General features: G+C 42.1%; 1 protein-coding gene across 8 annotated transcripts in view; it reads right to left on the reverse strand.

The window, feature by feature from the left end:
* LOC106573427 (C2 domain-containing protein 5) overlaps positions 1 to 19,706 on the reverse strand; it is a 63,988-nt gene that overhangs the window by 30,878 nt on the left and 13,404 nt on the right. For 7 of the 8 annotated variants that reach the window (XM_082962627.1, XM_082962624.1, XM_082962629.1 and 4 more), the window contains exons 7-11: positions 18,147 to 18,396; positions 9,052 to 9,206; positions 8,374 to 8,589; positions 7,601 to 7,689; positions 6,325 to 6,433 (exon numbers count right to left, since the gene is read on the reverse strand). In XM_082962627.1, coding sequence (XP_082818753.1) covers positions 6,325 to 6,433; positions 7,601 to 7,689; positions 8,374 to 8,589; positions 9,052 to 9,206; positions 18,147 to 18,396 — 819 coding nt within the window. The remainder of the gene's footprint in view (positions 1 to 6,324; positions 6,434 to 7,600; positions 7,690 to 8,373; positions 8,590 to 9,051; positions 9,207 to 18,146; positions 18,397 to 19,706) is intronic. The other variant, XM_014148474.3, reaches the window with a different exon arrangement.

The following is a 19,706-nucleotide window of genomic DNA, read 5'->3' on the forward strand; positions in this document are numbered from 1 at the left end:
GTATTGTATAACATAATGTCCTAGGTGTGTCATCTGATGAAGATCATCAAAGTTTAGTGCTGCATTTAGCTGTCTTCTGGGTTTTTGTGACATTATATGCTAGCTTGAAAAATGGGTGTCTGATTATTTCTGGCTGGGTACTCTGCTGACATAATCTAATGTTTTGCTTTCACTGTAAAGCCTTTTTGAAATCGGACAGTGTGGTTAGATAAAGGAGAGTCTTGTCTTTAAAATGCTGTGAAATAGTCATATGTTTGAAAAATTGAAGTTTTTGTATTTTTGAGGAATTTGTAATTTGCGCCACGCCTATCATTGGATATTGGAGCAGGTGTTCCGCTAGCGGAACGTCTAGATGTAAGAGGTTAACCAAACTTATTCTTCACAGAGGGTCAATACAGCTGCACTCAGACAAAGACATTTCCACACAAGCACTGATATTTAACTGTTCCTCACAGGCCGAGTCTCCTCCTACACATCAAATCAAAATCAAATCAAATGTATTTGTCACATACACATGGTTAGCAGGTGTTAATGCAAGTGTAGCGAAATGCTTGTGCTTCTAGTTCTGACCATGCAGTAATATCTAACAAGTAATATAACCTAACAATTTCACAACAACTACCTAATACACACATGTGTAAAGGAATGAATACGAATATGTACATACAAATATATAAATGAGTGATGGCCAAACGGCATAGGCAAGATGCAGTAGATGGTATAGGGTACAGTATGTACATATGAGACGAGTAAATGGGATCTGTACAAACATCATTCATTCATTCTTTACTGCTAGGCAGGACACTAAGTGATACGGGCCTCCTAAAGCCCAAAATGCAACACACAACACAGCCAAGCCACAGCACACCACAGCCATGCACTACCAAACCTCAACACCAGGGGCAGCACCTACCATACGTGCACAACTACCACACGTGCACAACTACCACACGTGCACAACTACCACACGTGCACAACTATCAGCTCCCGGTTTAAGTCCACCCTGACCACAGATCTAGCAGTGTTTCCCCTGAATGATAGAATGAGACACACCCTTAAAAAGATAGTGTACGATTTTGAAAATTAAACGCAGTGTAGCACCTATTTCTCAATGCTAGGAACACATATAGTAGTAACTTAGAGCACCCCAAGAAAACATTCCCAAATTACAAACTCTTAAATCAATTATAATATTGTAATGTTATTCTAAAAGTTGGGTTTAAGGTTCTCTCCAAATCAGCTCTAACTTCGGAAACAATCCCACAACGCCCTGCGGTCAGCGTCATACGGTGAATGAAAAACTTCTTAAAAGTGGGATAAATGTGTAAATGAGGAGTCTACTCATCAATCTGTGGGGCACATTTCTTCCTTGAGAACTTCCACGGCTATCAACAATGGAAAGAGGACTTCAGAAAGAAGTTGCTTCTCAAAGTGGATGCTGTCCCTACAATTAACTTCTTATGGATGGTGGCAGTATTGAGTCACTTGGATGACTGACGTGCCCAGAGTAAACTGCCTCCTACTCACTCCCAGAAACTAAGATATGCATATTATTAGTAGATTTGGATAGAAAACACTCTGAAGTTTCTAAAACTGTTTGAATGATGTCTGTGAGTATAACAGAACTCATATGGCAGGCAGAAACCTGAGAAAAAAATCCAACCAGGAAGTGATTTGTAGTTCTTCTATCTAATCCCTGTTCAAACCACAGTGTTCGTGGGGTCATTTTGCACTTCCTAAGGCTTCCATTGGCTGTAAACAGCCTTTAGAAACTTGTTTCATGCATCTCCTGTTACTGGGCAGAGAATAGGAGCTCAGTCTATCAGTGGACTGCCTGGGAGCAGTGAGTTGTTTACTGCGCACTCACGCTAGCGCGCCGCTCATTCTTTTTCTTCTGTAATGAATACACTATTGTCCGGTTGGAATATTATCAATGTTTTATTTTAAAAAGACCCTAAGGATTGATTGTAAACATCGTTAGACATGTTTCTACGAACGGTAATGGAACTATTTCACTTTTTGTCCCTTATTTTACGCTCACGCGTTATGCCTTTGGATAGTGATCTGTACGCACGAACAAAACGGAGGTATTTGGACATAAATATGGAGTATTTCAAACAAAAAAAAACATTTCTTGTGGAAGTAGGAGTCCTGGTAGTGCATTCCGACCAAGATCAGCAAAGGTAAGGGAATATTTATAATACTAATTCTGAGTTTAGTTGACTCCAGAACTTTGCTGGTATCTGTATAGCTTGCTTTGATGGTTGAGCTCTGTACTCAGAATATTGACAAATGTGCTTTCGCCGAAAAGCTATTTTTAAAATCTGACACAGCGGTTGCATTAAGGAGTAGTATATCTATAATTCTTTCAATAACTTGTACATTTTATCAACGTTTATGATGAGTATTTTCGTAAATTGATGTGCTCATTCACCGGAGGTTTTGGTGGGAATACATTTTCTGAACATCACACGCCAATGTAAAATGGGGTTTATGGATATAAATATGAACTTTATCGAACAAAACATACATGTATTTTGTAACATTGAGTCCTGGGAGTGTCATCTGATGAAGATCATCAAAGGTTAGTAATTGATTTTAGCTGACTTTCTGGTTTTTGTGATGCCTTTGCTTGCTTGGAAAATGGCTGTGTGGTTTTTCTTGTTTAGGTGCTGTCCTAACATAATCTAATGTTTTGCTTTCGCCGTAAAGCCTTTTTGAAATCGGACACTGTGGTTAGATTAAGGAGAATCTATATCTTTAAAATGGTGTATAATACTTGTATGTTTGAGAAATTTTAATTATGAGATTGTTGATGTTTTGAATTTGCCGCCGTGCACTTTCACTGGCTGTCGTCATATCGATCCTGCTAACGGGATTCAAGCCATAACAGGTTTTAACGTGACTTCTAAAGCATCTCAAACAGCCAGCAGCAGCACCAGCAGAGACTGCAAGCATTATCACTGGCATGGAAGTGAACCAGGTAAGTGAAAAAGCTAGCTAGCTTGCTACCTCTATGCTAACGTTAGCTAGTTATAGAGCTACTGCATTTAGCTCATGTCTTCCATCTAAATAACACTTATAAAACAAACCAAATGTAAATGTCTGCCAGCTGTTGGTAGCCAACTGCTGATGCTGTCATATATTTTTATTCTAACCTTTATTTAACTAGGCAAGTCAGTTAAGAACAAAATCTGTCGTTCCGCCCTTTTTCAAGATTTTTTACCTTGTCGGCTCATGGATTCGATCCAGCAACCTTTCGGTTACTGGCCCAACGCTCTAACCACTAGGCTACCTGCCGCCCCATAGATAGTACAAGCCTATGGGAAAGAGTAGATTTCAAGGTGTTTCTGGGGGCTGCGAGATGCGGTAATTCGGTCGTTCTGTGGCTGTTTTTTTATATAGCCTGCCAAGTGCGGGCTAAACTGAAATGTGACTCTTTGGCCATGAATCCGTTTGCGGATCAGGTGGCATTTCGAAGAAGCCACAGGGCCATGCTTTCTTTGGCGGGGTGAATTGTGGATTTTGGTCTGTGGAAAAGTGGATTTTTGGATCTTACGATCAATTTGGTCACAGTTGATTCTTGTTGAAAAGGCAGCAGATAACGTTAGCTTGCTATAGCTAGCTATCCTCCATTTCTGAACAGATTAACCTGTTAGGGCTAGGGGGCAGTATTGACACGGCTGGATAAAAAAACATACCCGATTTAATCTGGTTACCACTCCTACCCAGTAACTAGAATATGCATATACTTATTACATATGGATAGAAAACACCCTAAATTTTCTAAAACTGTTTGAATGGTGTCTGTGAGTATAACAGAACTCATTTGGCAGGCAAAACCCTGAGACATTTTCTGACAGGAAGTGGATACCTGATGTGTTGTATTGCCTTTAAACCTATCCCATTGAAAAACACAGGGGCTGAGGAATATTTTGGCACTTCCTATTGCTTCCACTAGATGTCACCAGCCTTTACAAAGTGTTTTGAGTCTTCTGGAGGGAGATCTGACCGAACAAGAGCCATGGAACGATGATGTCCCATTAGACACCTGGCGCGCGAGTTCATGTTGGGTACCCTCGTTCCAATACGTTATAAAAGAGTATGCATTCGTCCACCTTGAATATTATTCATGTTCTGGTTAAAAAAGGCCCTAATGATTTATGCTATACAACGTTTGACATGTTTGAACGAACGTAAATATATTTTTTCCCCTCGTTCATGACGAGAAGTCCGGCTGGCTTAGATCATGTGCTAACAAGACGGAGATTTTTGGACATAAATGATGAGCTTTTTTGAACAAAACTACATTCGTTATGGACCTGTGATACCTGGAAGTGACATCTGATGAAGAGAATCAAAGGTAATGGATTATTTACATAGTATTTTCGATTTTAGATCTCCCCAACATGACGTCTAGTCTGTATCGCAACGCGTATTTTTCTGGGCGCAGTGCTCAGATTATTGCAAAGTGTGATTTCCCAGTAAGGTTATTTTTAAATCTGGCAAGTTGATTGCGTTCAAGAGATGTAAATCTATAATTCTTTAAATGACAATATAATATTTTACCAATGTTTTCTAATTTTAATTATTTAATTTGTGACGCTGACTTGACTGCCGGTTATTGGAGGGAAACGATTTCCTCAACATCAATGCCATAGTAAAACGCTGTTTTTGGATATAAATATGAACTTGATAGAACTAAAAATGCATGCATTGTCTAACATAATGTCCTAGGAGTGTCATCTGATGGAGATTGTAAAAGGTTAGTGCATCATTTTAGCTGGTTTTATGGTTTTGGTGACCCTGTCTTTGAATTGACAAAACATTACACACAACTCTTGTAAATGTACTGTCCTAACATACTCTAAATTTATGCTTTCGCCGTAAAACCTTTTTGAAATCGTAAAACGTGGTTAGATTAAGGAGATGTTTATCTTTCAAAGGGTGTAAAATAGTTGTATGTTTGAAAAATTTGAATTTTGACATTTATTTGGATTCAAATTTGCCGCTCTTGAAATGCACCTGCTGTTGATGGAGTGCACCACGGGTGGCACGCTAGCGTCCCACCTAGCCCATAGAGGTTAATGGCTATTTTTTTCTAGCTGGCAAAATAAGCGAGCTAGATTTTGTTTGTGTACTGCCATATGTTGATAAAATAGCTAAGTTTGACACTGGTATGGGCTAGAAAATATCCTAAATCTCGCTAGTTAAACGCAAGCTGAAACTGGGGAGAGAGAGAATTCACTTTGTCACTTTTAGGGGTGTGAATACTTAAAAAGACTAGATATTTCTATTTAATTTTCAATAAATGTATTAACATTTCTTAAAACATGTTTTCACTTTGTCATTATGGGGTATTGTGTGTGAATGGGTGAGAAAAAAACATTTAATCAATTTTGAATTCAGGCTATAACACAACATGTGGAATAAGTCAAAGAGAATGAATACTTTCTGAAGACGCTGTAAATATCAGATGAGGTCCATTATTTGCTACCTTATGCAGAGTCATGCCCCCGAATCCCCACCAGAGAGGATACCTGACGTGACACTTTCCTGACGTGATGATCCACTGTTGTGCAGCGTAAGAGATGTGATCAAGTTACATTTGAAATTCACTATTGTTTGCCAGCTAAATATCTTATAACTTTAACTATCTTCAGCTCAGGGCTCCAGCTATGCATTTGCTCACTTGCTAGCTGGTGGCTAGCTAGCAAGATCTCTCTTCTTGTATTTTAGCCCAGAATTTCAAGTGTAACTTGATCACCTGTTGGTAACAGTAAAGACAACCAATCCCCTCCTGGTTCAAGAGCCCTGCTGTCTAATATTTGTTTCTGCAGCAAACCATTTGAGATAGTTGTACAACTTTATGAACTGGGGTGTCTGTCCTTGCATTAGTTTATGTTCGCTTGCGCTTCTTAGCATTTAGCTAGCATCTGCTATGGGAATTCACTAGTACTTTGTTAGCGTTATTATTCTTATTTATTTTTACTTTTGGAAAAAAATAGCACCCCCTTCTGTGCACTACCAGTAATACCGTAAACCCCAGTTTGGTACAGGAATAGTATTTAGGTATGAAAACCTGGATACCGCCCAACCCTAATTAACTCAGGCTGACTAACACACTGATCCCACTATGTGTGACACACCCCTCTAGCCCTTTATTGATCCTTTATTGATCATACGGATGATCCAATTGATGATCCCATTGGGTGAGTGGGTCATGTCATAAACATGATCGAACTAGCCTGGAAACTACAGTGCAACATGTAATACAACATATGTTTTCCTACAGCCAGGACAGTGCGTTCTTGTGGAACTCACCGGGGTTGTGTATGCGGTCAAGCAGCTTGACCGAGCGGGTGCTGACCACGCCCCCGACGTGAACCAAGAAGCCAGGGGGGAAACAGGTCAACGTGAAGATGGGGAACTCCTGAAAAGATACAAATAGGGTCAGTTACAGTAAAAGTCAGGTTAGGAGTCAGGGTTCAAACCTGTCTCCGGGACATCTGGTTACAAGGGAATCAGAATTAAGGATTGGCATGCTCAACCCTGTCTTCTTCAAGCAATAACATGCAGGGTTGTAAGGGCATAAGATAGAAGAGAAAAACCCATACTGACTTAAAGTAGTCTCTGCCCACACATATATACAGTGCCTTCGGAAATATTCAGACCCCTTCACTTTTTCACATTTTGTTAGGTTACTCTAAAATTAATTATAGTTTTTTTCCTCATCAATCTACACACAATACCCAAAAATGACAAAGCAAAAACAGGTTTTTAGGTGAACAAGAACCGGATGGTCACTCTGACAGAACTCCAGAGTTCCTCTGTGGAGATGGGAGAACCTTCCAGAAGGACAACCATCTCTGCAGCACTCCACCAAACACGCATTTATGGTAGAGTGGCCAGACGGAAGCCACTCCTCAGTAAAAGGCACGACAGCCCGCTTGGAGTTTGCCAAAAGACATCTAAAGGACTCTCAATGGGAGAAACTCCCAAATACAGGTGTGCCAAGCTTGTAGTGTCATACCCAAGAAGACTTGAGGTTGAAATCGCTGCCAAAGGTGCTTCAACAAAGTACTGAGTAAAGGTTCTGAATACTTATGTAAATATAAATATTTTTTCATACGTTTGCCAGAAAATCTAAAAACCAGTTTTTGCTTCGTCATTATGGGGTAAATGTGTGTAGATTGATGAAGTAAAAAATAATATATTTCAGAATAAGGCTGTAACGTAACAAAATGTGGAAAAAGTCAAGGTGTCTGAATACTTTCCGAATGCACTGTAAGGAGAGGAAACCACTGTAAACTGTTGAGAAGCAGCCCAACTAAAGACTAAAACCCCTGAGCAGAACTCAGGCAGGAAAGAGAGGTTAGATAGAAGCATCCAGAAAAAACACTGTGTGTGTGTGTCATACCCTGGTGTTTACAAATATACCAGAGGATGAGGCTCCCTGAGAGAAGGAGTGGTCAAGAAGATGGAGAGACGCAACATTATTCACTCTAACATAATCATACTTCACCCTCACAAACTCTTCACAATTCACCCTTTCACACAGCTAAATGCAGTGCGGTGTGTGTCCGGTGTGTGTGCTTACCCTCTGCTCCAGAGCTGATTGGGTATGTTGTCTGAGGAGGGTCTTCAGAGGCCCAGCCTCTTTTCCAACGCTGCCCCCACTCCCCATCCCTGATACGACGAGAGAACAACACTTCACCAATCACGTCGCTTCATCACAGAAAGCTGCCATTCATCGACAACCACAAGTATGTAAGTAGCCTTGCACGAGCCTTAGCTTGTGCGAGCTGGAACACCTCGACAACCATGCAAATCCCAGATTAATAGTGTCCCTTAGACTACTAAGCTAATATCTACATAGCATGTATCATACATCTTTGTTAATGACAACATTCCCATAAATCTACCTGTGAGGATAGAGAAAGTTCACATAGCTGCTTTATTATCCCCTCTGTACACTACTGCATACTACACCACCATAGAGACTTACAAATGGGAGTGATTGTGGGGGGGCTGGACATGCCTTAAACCACACATTGGGGTAGAGAAACATGGGCAGGGGGTCACTCCAGGGCAGTTAGTATCGGGGCCAGAGATCAGCAGGGATGGACATTTCACCCAAGGTTAAGTGGGGTAAAGTTTGAGAGAAGCACATTTATGGCTGTTAGAGGTTGTAGATGCAGTTTGTAAAAGGTGTTTTAGTGCTTCATGACTTCTGAACTCTGTGCCCTACCAGAGACTATAATAAAGGCTATTTAAGTGTAACAAGTGTTAAAAGCGGTGTTGTTGGGCTTCATGGCTCCTGCAGTCTGTTATAGTGTTAAAGACAGTTATAGACCTTCATGACCGTCCTACCGGAGGCCGCCAGCATCAGCTCTTCACTGAATGATACAGTCTTTCTCAACACAGACCCCTCTGATTGGACAGAGGGGAGAGGGGGTGGGGTGTAGGCTCTGAGGGCAGACCCAATGCTGCACAGGATTAGCCCAGAGGGAGGAAGGGACGGGGAATCGAAGGAGAGGGTGGGGGAACTGGGACAGAGGAAGACCCCAGGACGAGACACAAACCTCTCTGCAGAGAAAGAGGTGAAGAGAGAGAGGGGGGGAGGAGAGGAGGGGAGAGAGAAAGAGGCAGGAGGTAGGGAGACAGAAAACAAGGAGAAAACAAGAAACAGCAAGAAAAGCAGAAAAGAAAGACAGTGGAGGAGAGTCACATGATTTTAAATCTGACAGGGAAAAAAAGGAAGGGAAATAAAACTCCTTTAGGAAGAAGGGAGTTGAGGAAGTGAGGGGATCATAGGGTGTATTTCCACCAGTAGGGGGAGCCATGTCCTGTCCTAGGGGAAGTGCGGGTTATTATGTGGTGAACACCAGAACTCCATGGTCAACAGCTGTTGTCAGTGTGATTCTAACAAAATGACTTGAAATAAATCAATAAAACAATGAACTGGGATAGCAAAATAAACAACACAGCGAGTTTCTGAGTGGGGATGAGGAAAGGTGCAGAGGGAAGGAGAGGGTGGTGAGGTCTTACCAATCCTGGGCGTCAGACTGAGGTCTGTGTCTGAGGAGGAGGACTGGCGACTGCATGGCTTGGATGGAGAGAAGGGAGGAGAGGAGGAAGGAAGGGTTCTGAGAGGCGTGGGGGGGCCGGAGAGGGGATGGGGGGGGTCCTCACTGAACACGGGCCTGCCAGGAGAACACACACACCCATCAGTCAGTGTGGGTGTGGTGTGGAAAGATGCTTTGCTGATAGATGTATGTGAAGTGTGTGGAGTGCAAATTACTTGGCCGCGGAACAGAAAGCCAAGCACATGAAGCGTAAGCACAGTGTTTCCCTTGGATTAATTTAGCAGCAAGGGGGCCACCGCTGCTAAAGCATTGCCGCCACTCCAAAACATCTGACTAAAATAGGTGCTTCAACAAAGTACTAAGTAAAGGGTCTGAATTAGAGGTCAACCGATTAAATCGGCATGGCCGATTTAATCAGGGCCGATAACAAAAATCGGTAATCGGCATTTTTGAACGCCGATTATGGCCGATTACATTGCGCTTCATGAGGAGACTGCGTGGCAGACTGACCACCTGTTACGCGAGTGCAGCAAGGAGCCAAGGTAAGTTGCTAGCTAGCGTTAAACTTATAAAAAAAACTATCAATCTTAACATAATCACTAGTTAACTACACATAGTTGATGATATCACTAGTTTAACTAGATTGTCCTGCGTGGCATATAATTTATCATCGAATCACAGCCTACTTCGCCAAACGGGTGATGATTTAACAAGCACATTCGCGAAAAAAGCACTGTCGTTGCACCAATGTGTACCTAACCATAAACATCAATGCGTTTCTTAAAATCAATACACAAGTACATTTTTTTAAACCTGCATATTTAATTAATATTGCCTGCTAACATGAATTTATTTTAACTAGGGAAATTGTGTCACTTCTCTTGCATTCCGTGCAAGCAGAGTATATGCAGCAGTTTGGGCCGCCTGGCTCGATGCAAACTGTGTGAAGACCATTTCTTCCTAACAAAGACCGTAATTAATTTGCCTGAATTTTACATAATTATGACATAACATTGAAGGTTGTGCAATGTAAAAGCAATATTTAGACTTAGGGTTGCCGCCTATTCGATAAAATACGGAACGGTTCCGTATTTCACTGAAAGAATAAATGTTTTGTTCTCGAAATGATAGTTTCCGGATTTGACCATATTAATGACCTAAGGCTCGTATTTCTGTGTTTATTATAATCGAATTAAGTCTATGATTTGATAGAGCAGTCTGAGTGGTGGTAGGCAGCAGCGCACGCTCGTAAGCATTCTTTCAAACACCACTTTCCTGCGTTCGCTGTGCTTCAAGCATTGTGCTATTTATGACTTCAAGCCTATCAACTCCCAAGATTAGGCTGGCAATACTATAGTGCCTATAAGAAAATCCAATAGTCAAAAGGTATATGAAATACAAATGGTAGAGAGAGAAATAGTCCTATAATTAGTACAACCTAAAACTTCTTCACTGGGAATATTCTAGACTCATGTTAAAAGGAACCACCAGCTTTCATGTTCTGAGCAAGGAACTTAAACGTTAGATTTTTTACATGGCACATATTGCACTTTTACTTTCTTCTCCAACACTGTGTTTTTGCATTATTTTAACCAAATTGAACATGTTTCATTATTTATTCGAGACTAAATTGATTTTATTTACATATTATATTAGGTTAAAATAAAAGTGTTCATTGTTCATTCAGTATTGTTGTAATTGTCATCATTACAAATAAAATAAAAAATATATATATAAAAAACCAAAACATTTTTTTAAGTAAAAATAAAAGTAAAAAAATAATTAATACATTTAAAAAAAAAATTGGTCGATTAATCGGTATCAGCTGTTTTTGGTCCTCGAAATATTGGTATCTGCGTTGAAAAACATTAAAATCGGTCAACCTCTAGTCTGAATACTTATGTAAATGTGATATTTCAGTAAAACGTTTCAAAAATATATATATATGTTTTTGCTTAGCCATTATGGAGTATTATGTGTAGATTGATGGGGGCGAAAACTATTTAAATCAATTTTAAAATAAAGCTGTAACGTAACAAAATATGGAAAGAGTCAAGGGGTCTGAATAGTTTCCAAATGCACTGTATATATAGTACCAGTCCAAAGTTTAGACACACCTACTCAATTAAGGGTTTTTCTTAATTTGGACTATTTCTACATTGTATAACACTAATGAAGACATCAAAACCATGAAATAACATATATGGAATCATGTAGTACCCAAAAAAGTGTTAAACAAATCAAAATATATTTTGAATTTGAGATTCTTCAAAGTAGCCATCCTTTGCCTCGATGACAGCTTTGAACACTTGGCATTCCCTCAACCAGCCTCATGAGGTAGTCACCTGGAATGCATTTCAATTAAACAGGTGTGCCTTCTTAAAAGTTAATTTGTGGAATTTCTTTCCTTCTTAATACGTTTGAGACAATCAATTTTGTTGTGACAAGGTAGGGTTGGTATACAGAAAGCCAGCACTATTTGGTAAAAGACCAAGTCCATATGAGGTCAAGAACTGCTCAAATAAGCAAAGTGAAACGACAGTCCATTATTACTTTAAGACCTGGTCAGTCAACATGGAAAATGTCAGGAACTTCAATAGTTTCTTCAAGTGCAGTCGCAAAAACCCTCAAGCTCTGCACAGTAAAGAACCAGAGTTACCTCTGCTGCAGAGGATTAGTTCATTAACGTTACCAGCCTCATAAATTGCAGACAAAAAAAAACGCTTCAGAGTTCAAGTGACAGACAGATCTAAACATCAACTGTTTTGAGGAAATTGCATGAAATGAGGCCTTCGTCCTCTCACTAAACTGCGTTTATTTTCAGAAAACTTAACATCTGTAAATATTTGTATGAACATAACAAGATTCAACAACTGAGACATAAACTGAACAAGTTTCACAGACATGTGACTAACAGAAATTGAATAATGTGTCCCTGAACAAAGGGGGGGGGGGGGGGGGGTCAAAATCAAAAGTAAGAGTCAATGCAGCTGGAGGCCACACCAGATACTAAGTACTGCAGTGCATCTCCTCCTCATGGACTGCACCAGATTTGCCAATTCTTGCTGTGAGATGTTACCCCACTCTTCCACCAAGGCACCTGCAAGTTCCCGGACATTTCTGGGGGGAATGGCCCTAGCCCTCACCCAATCCAACAGGTCCCAGACGTGCTCAACGGAATTGAGATCCGGGCACTTCACTGGTCATGGCAGAACACTGACATTCCTATCTTGCAGGAAATCACGCACAGAACGAGCAGTATGGCTGGTGGCATTGTCATGCTGGAGGGTCATGTCAGGATGAGCCTGCAGGAAGGGTAGCACATGAGGGAGGAGGATGTCTTCCCTGTAACGCAGAGCATTGAGATTGCCTGCAATGACAACAAGCTCAGTCCGATGATGCTGTGACACAACGCTCATTCCTTCTACGATAAACGCAAATCCGACCATCACCCCTGATGAGACAAAACCGCAACTCGTAAGTGAAGAGCACTTTTTGCCAGTCCTGTCTGGCGTAGCGACGGTGAGTTTGTGCCCATAGGCGACGTTGTTGCCGGTGATGTCTGGTGAGGAGCTGCCTTACAACAGGCCTACAAGCCCTCAGTCCTGCCTCTCTCAGCCTATTGCGGACAGTCTGAGCACTGATGGAGGGATTGTGCGTTCCTAGTTTAACTTGGGCAGTTGTTGTTGCCATCCTGTACCTGTCCTGCAGATGTGATGTTCAGATATACCGATCCTGTGCAGGTGTTGTTACACGTGGTCTTCCACTGCGAGGACGATCAGCTGTCTGTCCTGTCTCCCTGTAGCGCAGTCTTAGGCGTCTCACAGTACGGACATTGCAATTTATTGCCCTGGCCACATCTGCAGTCCTCATGCCTCCTTGCAGCATGCCTAAGGCACGTTCACGCAGCTGAGCAGGTACCCTGGGCATCTTTCCTTTGGTGTTTTTCAGAGTCAGTAGAAAGGCCTCTTTAGTGTCCTAAGTTTTCCTAACTGTGACCTTAATTGCCTACTGTCTGTAAGCTGTGTGTCTTAACGACCGTTCCACAGGTGCATGTTCATTAATTGTTTATGGTTCATTGAACAAGCATGGGAAACAGTGTTTAAACCTTTTACAATTAAGATCTGTGAAGTTATTTGGATTTTTACGAATCATCTTTGAAAGACATGGTCCTGAAAAAGTGGCGTTTCTTTTTTTGCTGAGTTTACTAAAAGGACACCAATAATAAGAAGACACTGGCTTGGGCCAAGAAACACGAGCAATATGGACATGAGACCAGTGGAAATCTGTCCTTTGGTCCGAAAAATCTCAAATTTGGACTTTGGGTTCCAACCGCCGTGACTTGGTGAGACAGAGTAGGTGAACGGAAGATCTCTGCATGTGTGTTTCCCACAGTAACGCATGGGGGGAGGAGGTGTGATGGTGCTTTGCTGGTGACACGGTCTGTGATTTATTTAGAATTCAAGGCACACTTAACCTGCATGGCTACAACAGCATTCTGCAGCGATACGCCATCCCATCTGGTTTGCGCTTAGTGGGACTATCACTTGTTTTCAACAGGACAATGACCCAACACACCTCCGGGCTGTATAAGGGAAATTTGACCAAGAAGGAGAGTGATGGAGTGCTGCATCAAATGACCTGGCCTCCACAATCACCCGACCTCAACCCAATTGAGATGGGTTTGGATGAGTTGGAATGAGTGACAAGGGAAAACATGTGGGAACTCCTTCAAGACTGTGGGAAAAGCATTCCAGGTGAAGCTGGTTGAAAGAATGCCAAGTGTGTGAACATTTTTGTTATTTTTTTTATTTAACCTTTATTTAACCTAGACAAGTCAATTCTTATTTACAATGATGGCCTACCCCGGCCATACCCAGACGACGCTGGGCCAATTGTGCGCCCCCTATGGGACTCCCAATCACGGCCGGTGGTGATACAGCCTGGATCAAGGCAAAGGGTGGCTACTTTGAAGAATCGAAAATATATTTTGATTTGTTTAACACTTTCTTGGTGACTACATGATTCCATATGTGTTATTTCACTGTTTTGATGTCTCCACTATTATTCTACCATATAGAAAATAGTAAAAAAGAAAGAAAAACTTGAATGAGTAGGTGTGTACAAACTTTTGACTGGTATATATATATATATATATATATATATATATATATATATATATATATATATATATAAAATGTATTTTAAAAAATGGGGGGGTGTAAACTTTTCAGTGTAAAACCAGATAAAGTATTTAGAAAGATAATGGACCTATATACACTGAACAAAAATTAAAATGCAACAATTTCAAATGTTACGGAGTTAAAGTTCATATAAGGAAATCAGTCAATTTAAATAAATTCATTAGGCCCTAATCTATGGATTTCTGCACTGTCGGAACTGGAAGCACAAGCATTTTGCAACACTCGCGTTAACATCTGCAAACCTATGTGTATGTGACCAATAAAATTTGATGACTAGGAATATAGAAATACACCTGTTGGTTTAAAAAAAAAAAAAAGTAGGGGCGTGGATCAGACAACCAGTCAGTATCTGGTTCGACCACCATTTGCCTAATGCAGCGCGACACACCTCCTTCACATAGAGTTTATTTTCCACACCTTTCAGGTGGATGGATTATCTTGGCAAAGGAGAATTGCTCACTAACAGGGATGTATCCAAATTGGTGCACAAAATGTGAGAGAAATAAGCTTTTTGTGCATATGGAACATTTCTGTGATCTTTAATTTCAGCTGATGAAACACGGGACCAACACTTTACATGTAGCGTTGATATTTTTATTTAATACATTTTTTTACCCCCTTTTCTCCCCAATTCCGTGGTATCCAATTGGTAGTTACAGTCTTGTCTCATCGCTGCAACTCCCGTACGGACTCAGGAGAGGCGAAGGTCGAGAGCCGTGCGTCTTCCGAAACACAACCCAACCAAGCAGCATTGCTTCTTGACACAATGCCCACTTAACCTGGAAGCCAGCCGCACCAATGTGTCAGAGGAAACACTGTGCACCTGGCGACCGTGTCAGCGTGCACTGCGCCCGGTCCGCCACAGGAGTCGCTAGTGCGCGATGGGACAAGGACATCCCTGCCGGCCAAACCCTCCCCTAGCCATTTGTGCACTGCCCCATGGGTCTCCCGGTCACGTCCGGCTGCGACAGAGCCTGGACTCGAACCCAGAATCTCTAGTGGCACAGCTAGCACTGTGATGCAGTGGCTTAGACCACTGCGCCACTCGGGAGGCCTCGTTTATATTTTTGTTCAGTATATTTGTTTATATATAAGATTATCTTTCAGAACTAACATTCAGGGAGAAACTACATTTCCAACTTTACATGGCATGGGGCCCCCATTGATTTAGTTATAATGTTTAAGTCACTCAGCATAAGTCACTCAGCATAAGAACACGGTATGGCAAAATGTGTAGAATTGCAGGAAATTTGCTTTAAAACAGCAACAGTTTGTCTCTGCAGCCAAGAGGGCTTCTAACATCTTGGGTCGGAGACCGCAACATTGACCATGCCCACTAACACACTTTCGCAACGCCCACCACTTAAGCACCATTTTGATCCAGAAAAAAACTTGACCACCACTGCTGAAAAAAATCCTGGGGGAAACACTGGAAAACAGAAACACGATACTGTATATCCAACTGAGGAGGAAAGCACGGCAGAAACACACACACACAACATGGGCCATACCAACACAACACCAAAGGAATGAGCAGTTTCTTGTAGTGGAATTTTCAATTAACTTCCAGAATAGACTGAATTGAAATGGAATTGAGCCCAACAGGCTCCTGAGTGACTGCGCCACTGAGACAAATAAAGTTGACTGAACTAAAACTGGACTAAGAGGGGTGCTGAGGAAAGGTGGAAGGGATGGATCTGCTTGGGTGGGTATCTAATGTCCAACAGTGGGTGTGGCTCTGCCTGTAGGGGCTCTATGATTGGCTGAGGGGGACACAGGAAGAGTTTGGGGCTGTGGATGCCACCATCTTCTCATCTAATGGAAAGGAATAAGGGGCTCTCTGGGTTACTTTTTTTTTTTTTAGGAAGGGGGTGGTAATTCTCTCTCTCATTTCTCTGTCCCTTGCTCTGGCTTTCCCTTTCCACCCCCCTTTACCTCCGTCTCCTTACCTCACTTTAATAATCTCTCCCTCCCTCTCCATGTACCAGTGAAGACCCATGTAGGAACATAGAAGTTCTGGGACAATATTTCTCTCCCTCAATCCCCTTCTCTCTCTCTCACTCTGAACCAGTAACGATCAGCCTTCCTCTTTCCCTCCCTCCTTCACTCTCCCTCTTTTTCTCTGTCCGTACCAGTGAAGACCAGAGTAGGGACAGAGACAGAGAAGTTCTGGGAGTGGGAAAGTCTCTGAGAGCTGCAGGTTGAGTGGACAGGGCTGTTGTGGGTGGAGCGACATCCATGGGCCAGGGGGGACCTGAACCATTCACCACGCAGAGACGGACAGTGGACGAGTGGACGAATCCAAACGCACACAGCAAGAGAAGAGCCAATCCGTGTGCAGCAAAGGTAGAGAAGAAGAGAAACACAACACACCACAACATTGCAGCAAAGAAAAATAGAGTACAACAAAAGACAAGACAAAATAGGAGAGGTTCTCTACCCCCTCCTTTTGCATTTTAACATGCACCTACATGCTGTAGCTAAAGAAAATGCTTGCATCGAGCAGCCACCCTACCTCCTTTCATCCCTCCCCTCCATCCATCCCCTTTTCCATTCCTCTCTGACCGTGCACTAGCAGTAACAAGCTCATGCACAGCCCTCAGACATATAACTCATCTATAACTCACTAGAGAGAGTGAGAGAGAGAGGGAGGCTGTACAGGGAGGGGGGCTGTGTGTATGTCCCAGATAAGGAATGTAGCCATGTGACATGATTATAATACACAAACACTAGGGCTGGGCAATACAGCCAAAATATCGTATCACAATATTTTTTCCACGGTATGACTGTATATTATGTTTTTGAATAATAAAATATCTTTATATGCTTGATGTGTGGTTAATGACCCTAGGGTGGCAACACAAATGAAGTGATTTCAATGGGGCTTTCTCCACTCTGTTTTATACTGTTAAATCCAACTAAAAAACATTTAATCAATTTCAGCATTTCCACTGTGCCACGCAAGGCAGCATGATACGGGCAAAGAATCTAGGCCTAGTTAATTGGTGAACTGTTGGAATCATGGAAATATAATTAGTATTCTAATTAAATAATTGGAATATAGTGGGAAGCACAATGAAAACATAGTTGTTTGAACGAATGAATAAGCCAGGGAGGAATTATTGACAGATGACCATAATTGTAATGTTACATTACATTACATGGCTTCTTACCCCATGTAGCAAGCTAGCTAACATATTTATGCTTTGCCTATTCTTCTTTGATTTAGAATAAACCTTTGCACAAACAACATGCTTGCTCTGAGTACACTTAGCAAGCTAGCTAGCCAACTAACTAGTGATTAGCATTAGCGGCTAACTTCCTAAGAAATTACAAACTAGCAGACAGTAAGATACACAAACTAATAGTGTACTTATAGAACGCTTGTGGAAAGTAGCATGTCACCAACATCTTGTTGCATCTATCTGACCATGCAGACTGAACAGCAAAAAAGTGCTTGTGACTCAGTGGTAGAGCAACTGTGTGACAGGGATCAGGGCTTGGTGTGGAAAGCAGGCACGCAGCTGGACGATAGGAGAAAGACGACTCAAGTAGCAAACGGAGCAAACTATAAAAACTGACATTACAAGCCCCAGATTTCCGTATCACATTTAACAACCCAAGTATTGAAATACCATTTTAGGAGGGTAAAGAAAAAAATCAAAACCAGTCCGTGCATCAATACCGGTATATAGTAAAATACAGTATACCGCCCAGCCCTAAATCAGACCAAAAATGTTGAGAGCCCCAAAAACACAAACAGGAGTCAGTACAATGGTAGGAGACAAGACACTCTCTCCCTCTCTCGCATGCACACACAGACTCCATGCTCATGCGATTATTCAATACTCACTCTTTGCTGTCCTTGGAAGGCGAGTTGCAGGCATTGGATGCGGGGGCGGTGTTGGGGAGTGTGTGTGTGTTGGTGTGTGTGGTGGTGTTGGGAGCCGTCCCAGGGCTGAGTTTGTCCAGAGTGCAGGCGGTGCCGATGGCTCGGACCACCAGACCTGACTCTCCCTCCAGATCAAAACACTGCAGGTACCCCACCACCGCATTACCACCCATCTCCAATACTTTCAGACCTATCTTCCTCTGCAGCTCACCTACACACATACACAGAAGAAGAGGTTTAATTTAATGGAGTGGCTGAGGTTCTGGATTTTCTGGAAACCTGATTTGCCGTGGCTAAGGATACAGAGATTTCTGTTCTTGCACAGGATTTATTTTACGTTGCTGCTGCTCAGTGCTCCGACGCCGCTTCCCTGTCCTTGATCGGCAATGAAAGCCTTTGTCTGGTGTAGCCTTCAAACTTCCATGCCTCAGGAGGCTATTAAGCATAAGTGCGATTCCATGGTCCTTTTTCAGGAGGGGAGTTAGGCTACATGTTGTACACAAAAAATATGAACATGTTTGTACAAACTCGCAGATAGTTTTTTGCCTCAATGCAAAACTCAAGTGGGGAGTTACATGCAGCTATCTAGACAGCATATCAAACACAAGAAAGATAGACACGCAGTCTATTTAGGGATTTAATGTTATTTTTTATTCATCATTGCAAACATTGGCTAAGCAGGATGCAGACAGGCAGTCAAAGTAGTAGTGTTCTTTTTCAGCAACTGTGACTAATGGATATAATACGGCAGTAACTACAAAGATCAGCCTACATCATCACACAAAACGCAGATTGTTTTTGCTCCAATGCAATGTGTAGGGACTGTGTCCTGCTTGTGCACCTGCAATATCCGTTACAACAGTCTGAAGGTTGTAGCCTTCATAACGGCCTTGAATGTTCCCTGGGTTTTGATGTAGTATGTATAGGGGTAAGGTGACTAAGCATCAGGACATATGATAAACAGAGTAGCAGCAGTGTATATGATGATTGAACGTGAGTGTGTGTGTGTGTGTAGAGTCAGTATAAATGTGTATGCATAAGCATCAGGAGTGTGTGTGTGTGTGCGCATGCGTATATGCGCGAGTGAGTGTAGAGTCATGTGAGTTTGCATAGAGACACTAACACACAAGGGTCAACTCCAATAATCAGTGTAGCCATTTCGTTAACGTTTTAGCAGTCTTATGGCTTGGGGATAGAAGCTGTTCAGGAGCCTGTTGGGTGTCAGACTTGATCCACCGGTACCGCTTGCCTTGCGGAAGCAGAGTAACAGTCTATAACTTTGGTGGCTGGAGTCGTTTTTCCAGGCCTTCCTTTCACACCGCTTGATATAGAGGTCCTGGATGGCAGGGAACTCGGCCCCAGTGACGTACTGGGCTGTCCGCAACACCCTCTGTAGAGCCATGCGATCGAGGGTGGTGCAGTTGCCATAACAAGTAGTGATCCAGCCAATCAAGATGCTCTCAATGGTGCAGCTGTATAACAGTTTGAGGATATGAGGGCCCAAGCCAAACATTTTCAACC

The sequence above is a fragment of the Salmo salar genome, chromosome 16 (assembly GCF_965601325.2).
Source record: "Salmo salar chromosome 16, fSalSal1, whole genome shotgun sequence".
NCBI classification, from domain to species: Eukaryota; Metazoa; Chordata; class Actinopteri; order Salmoniformes; family Salmonidae; genus Salmo; species Salmo salar.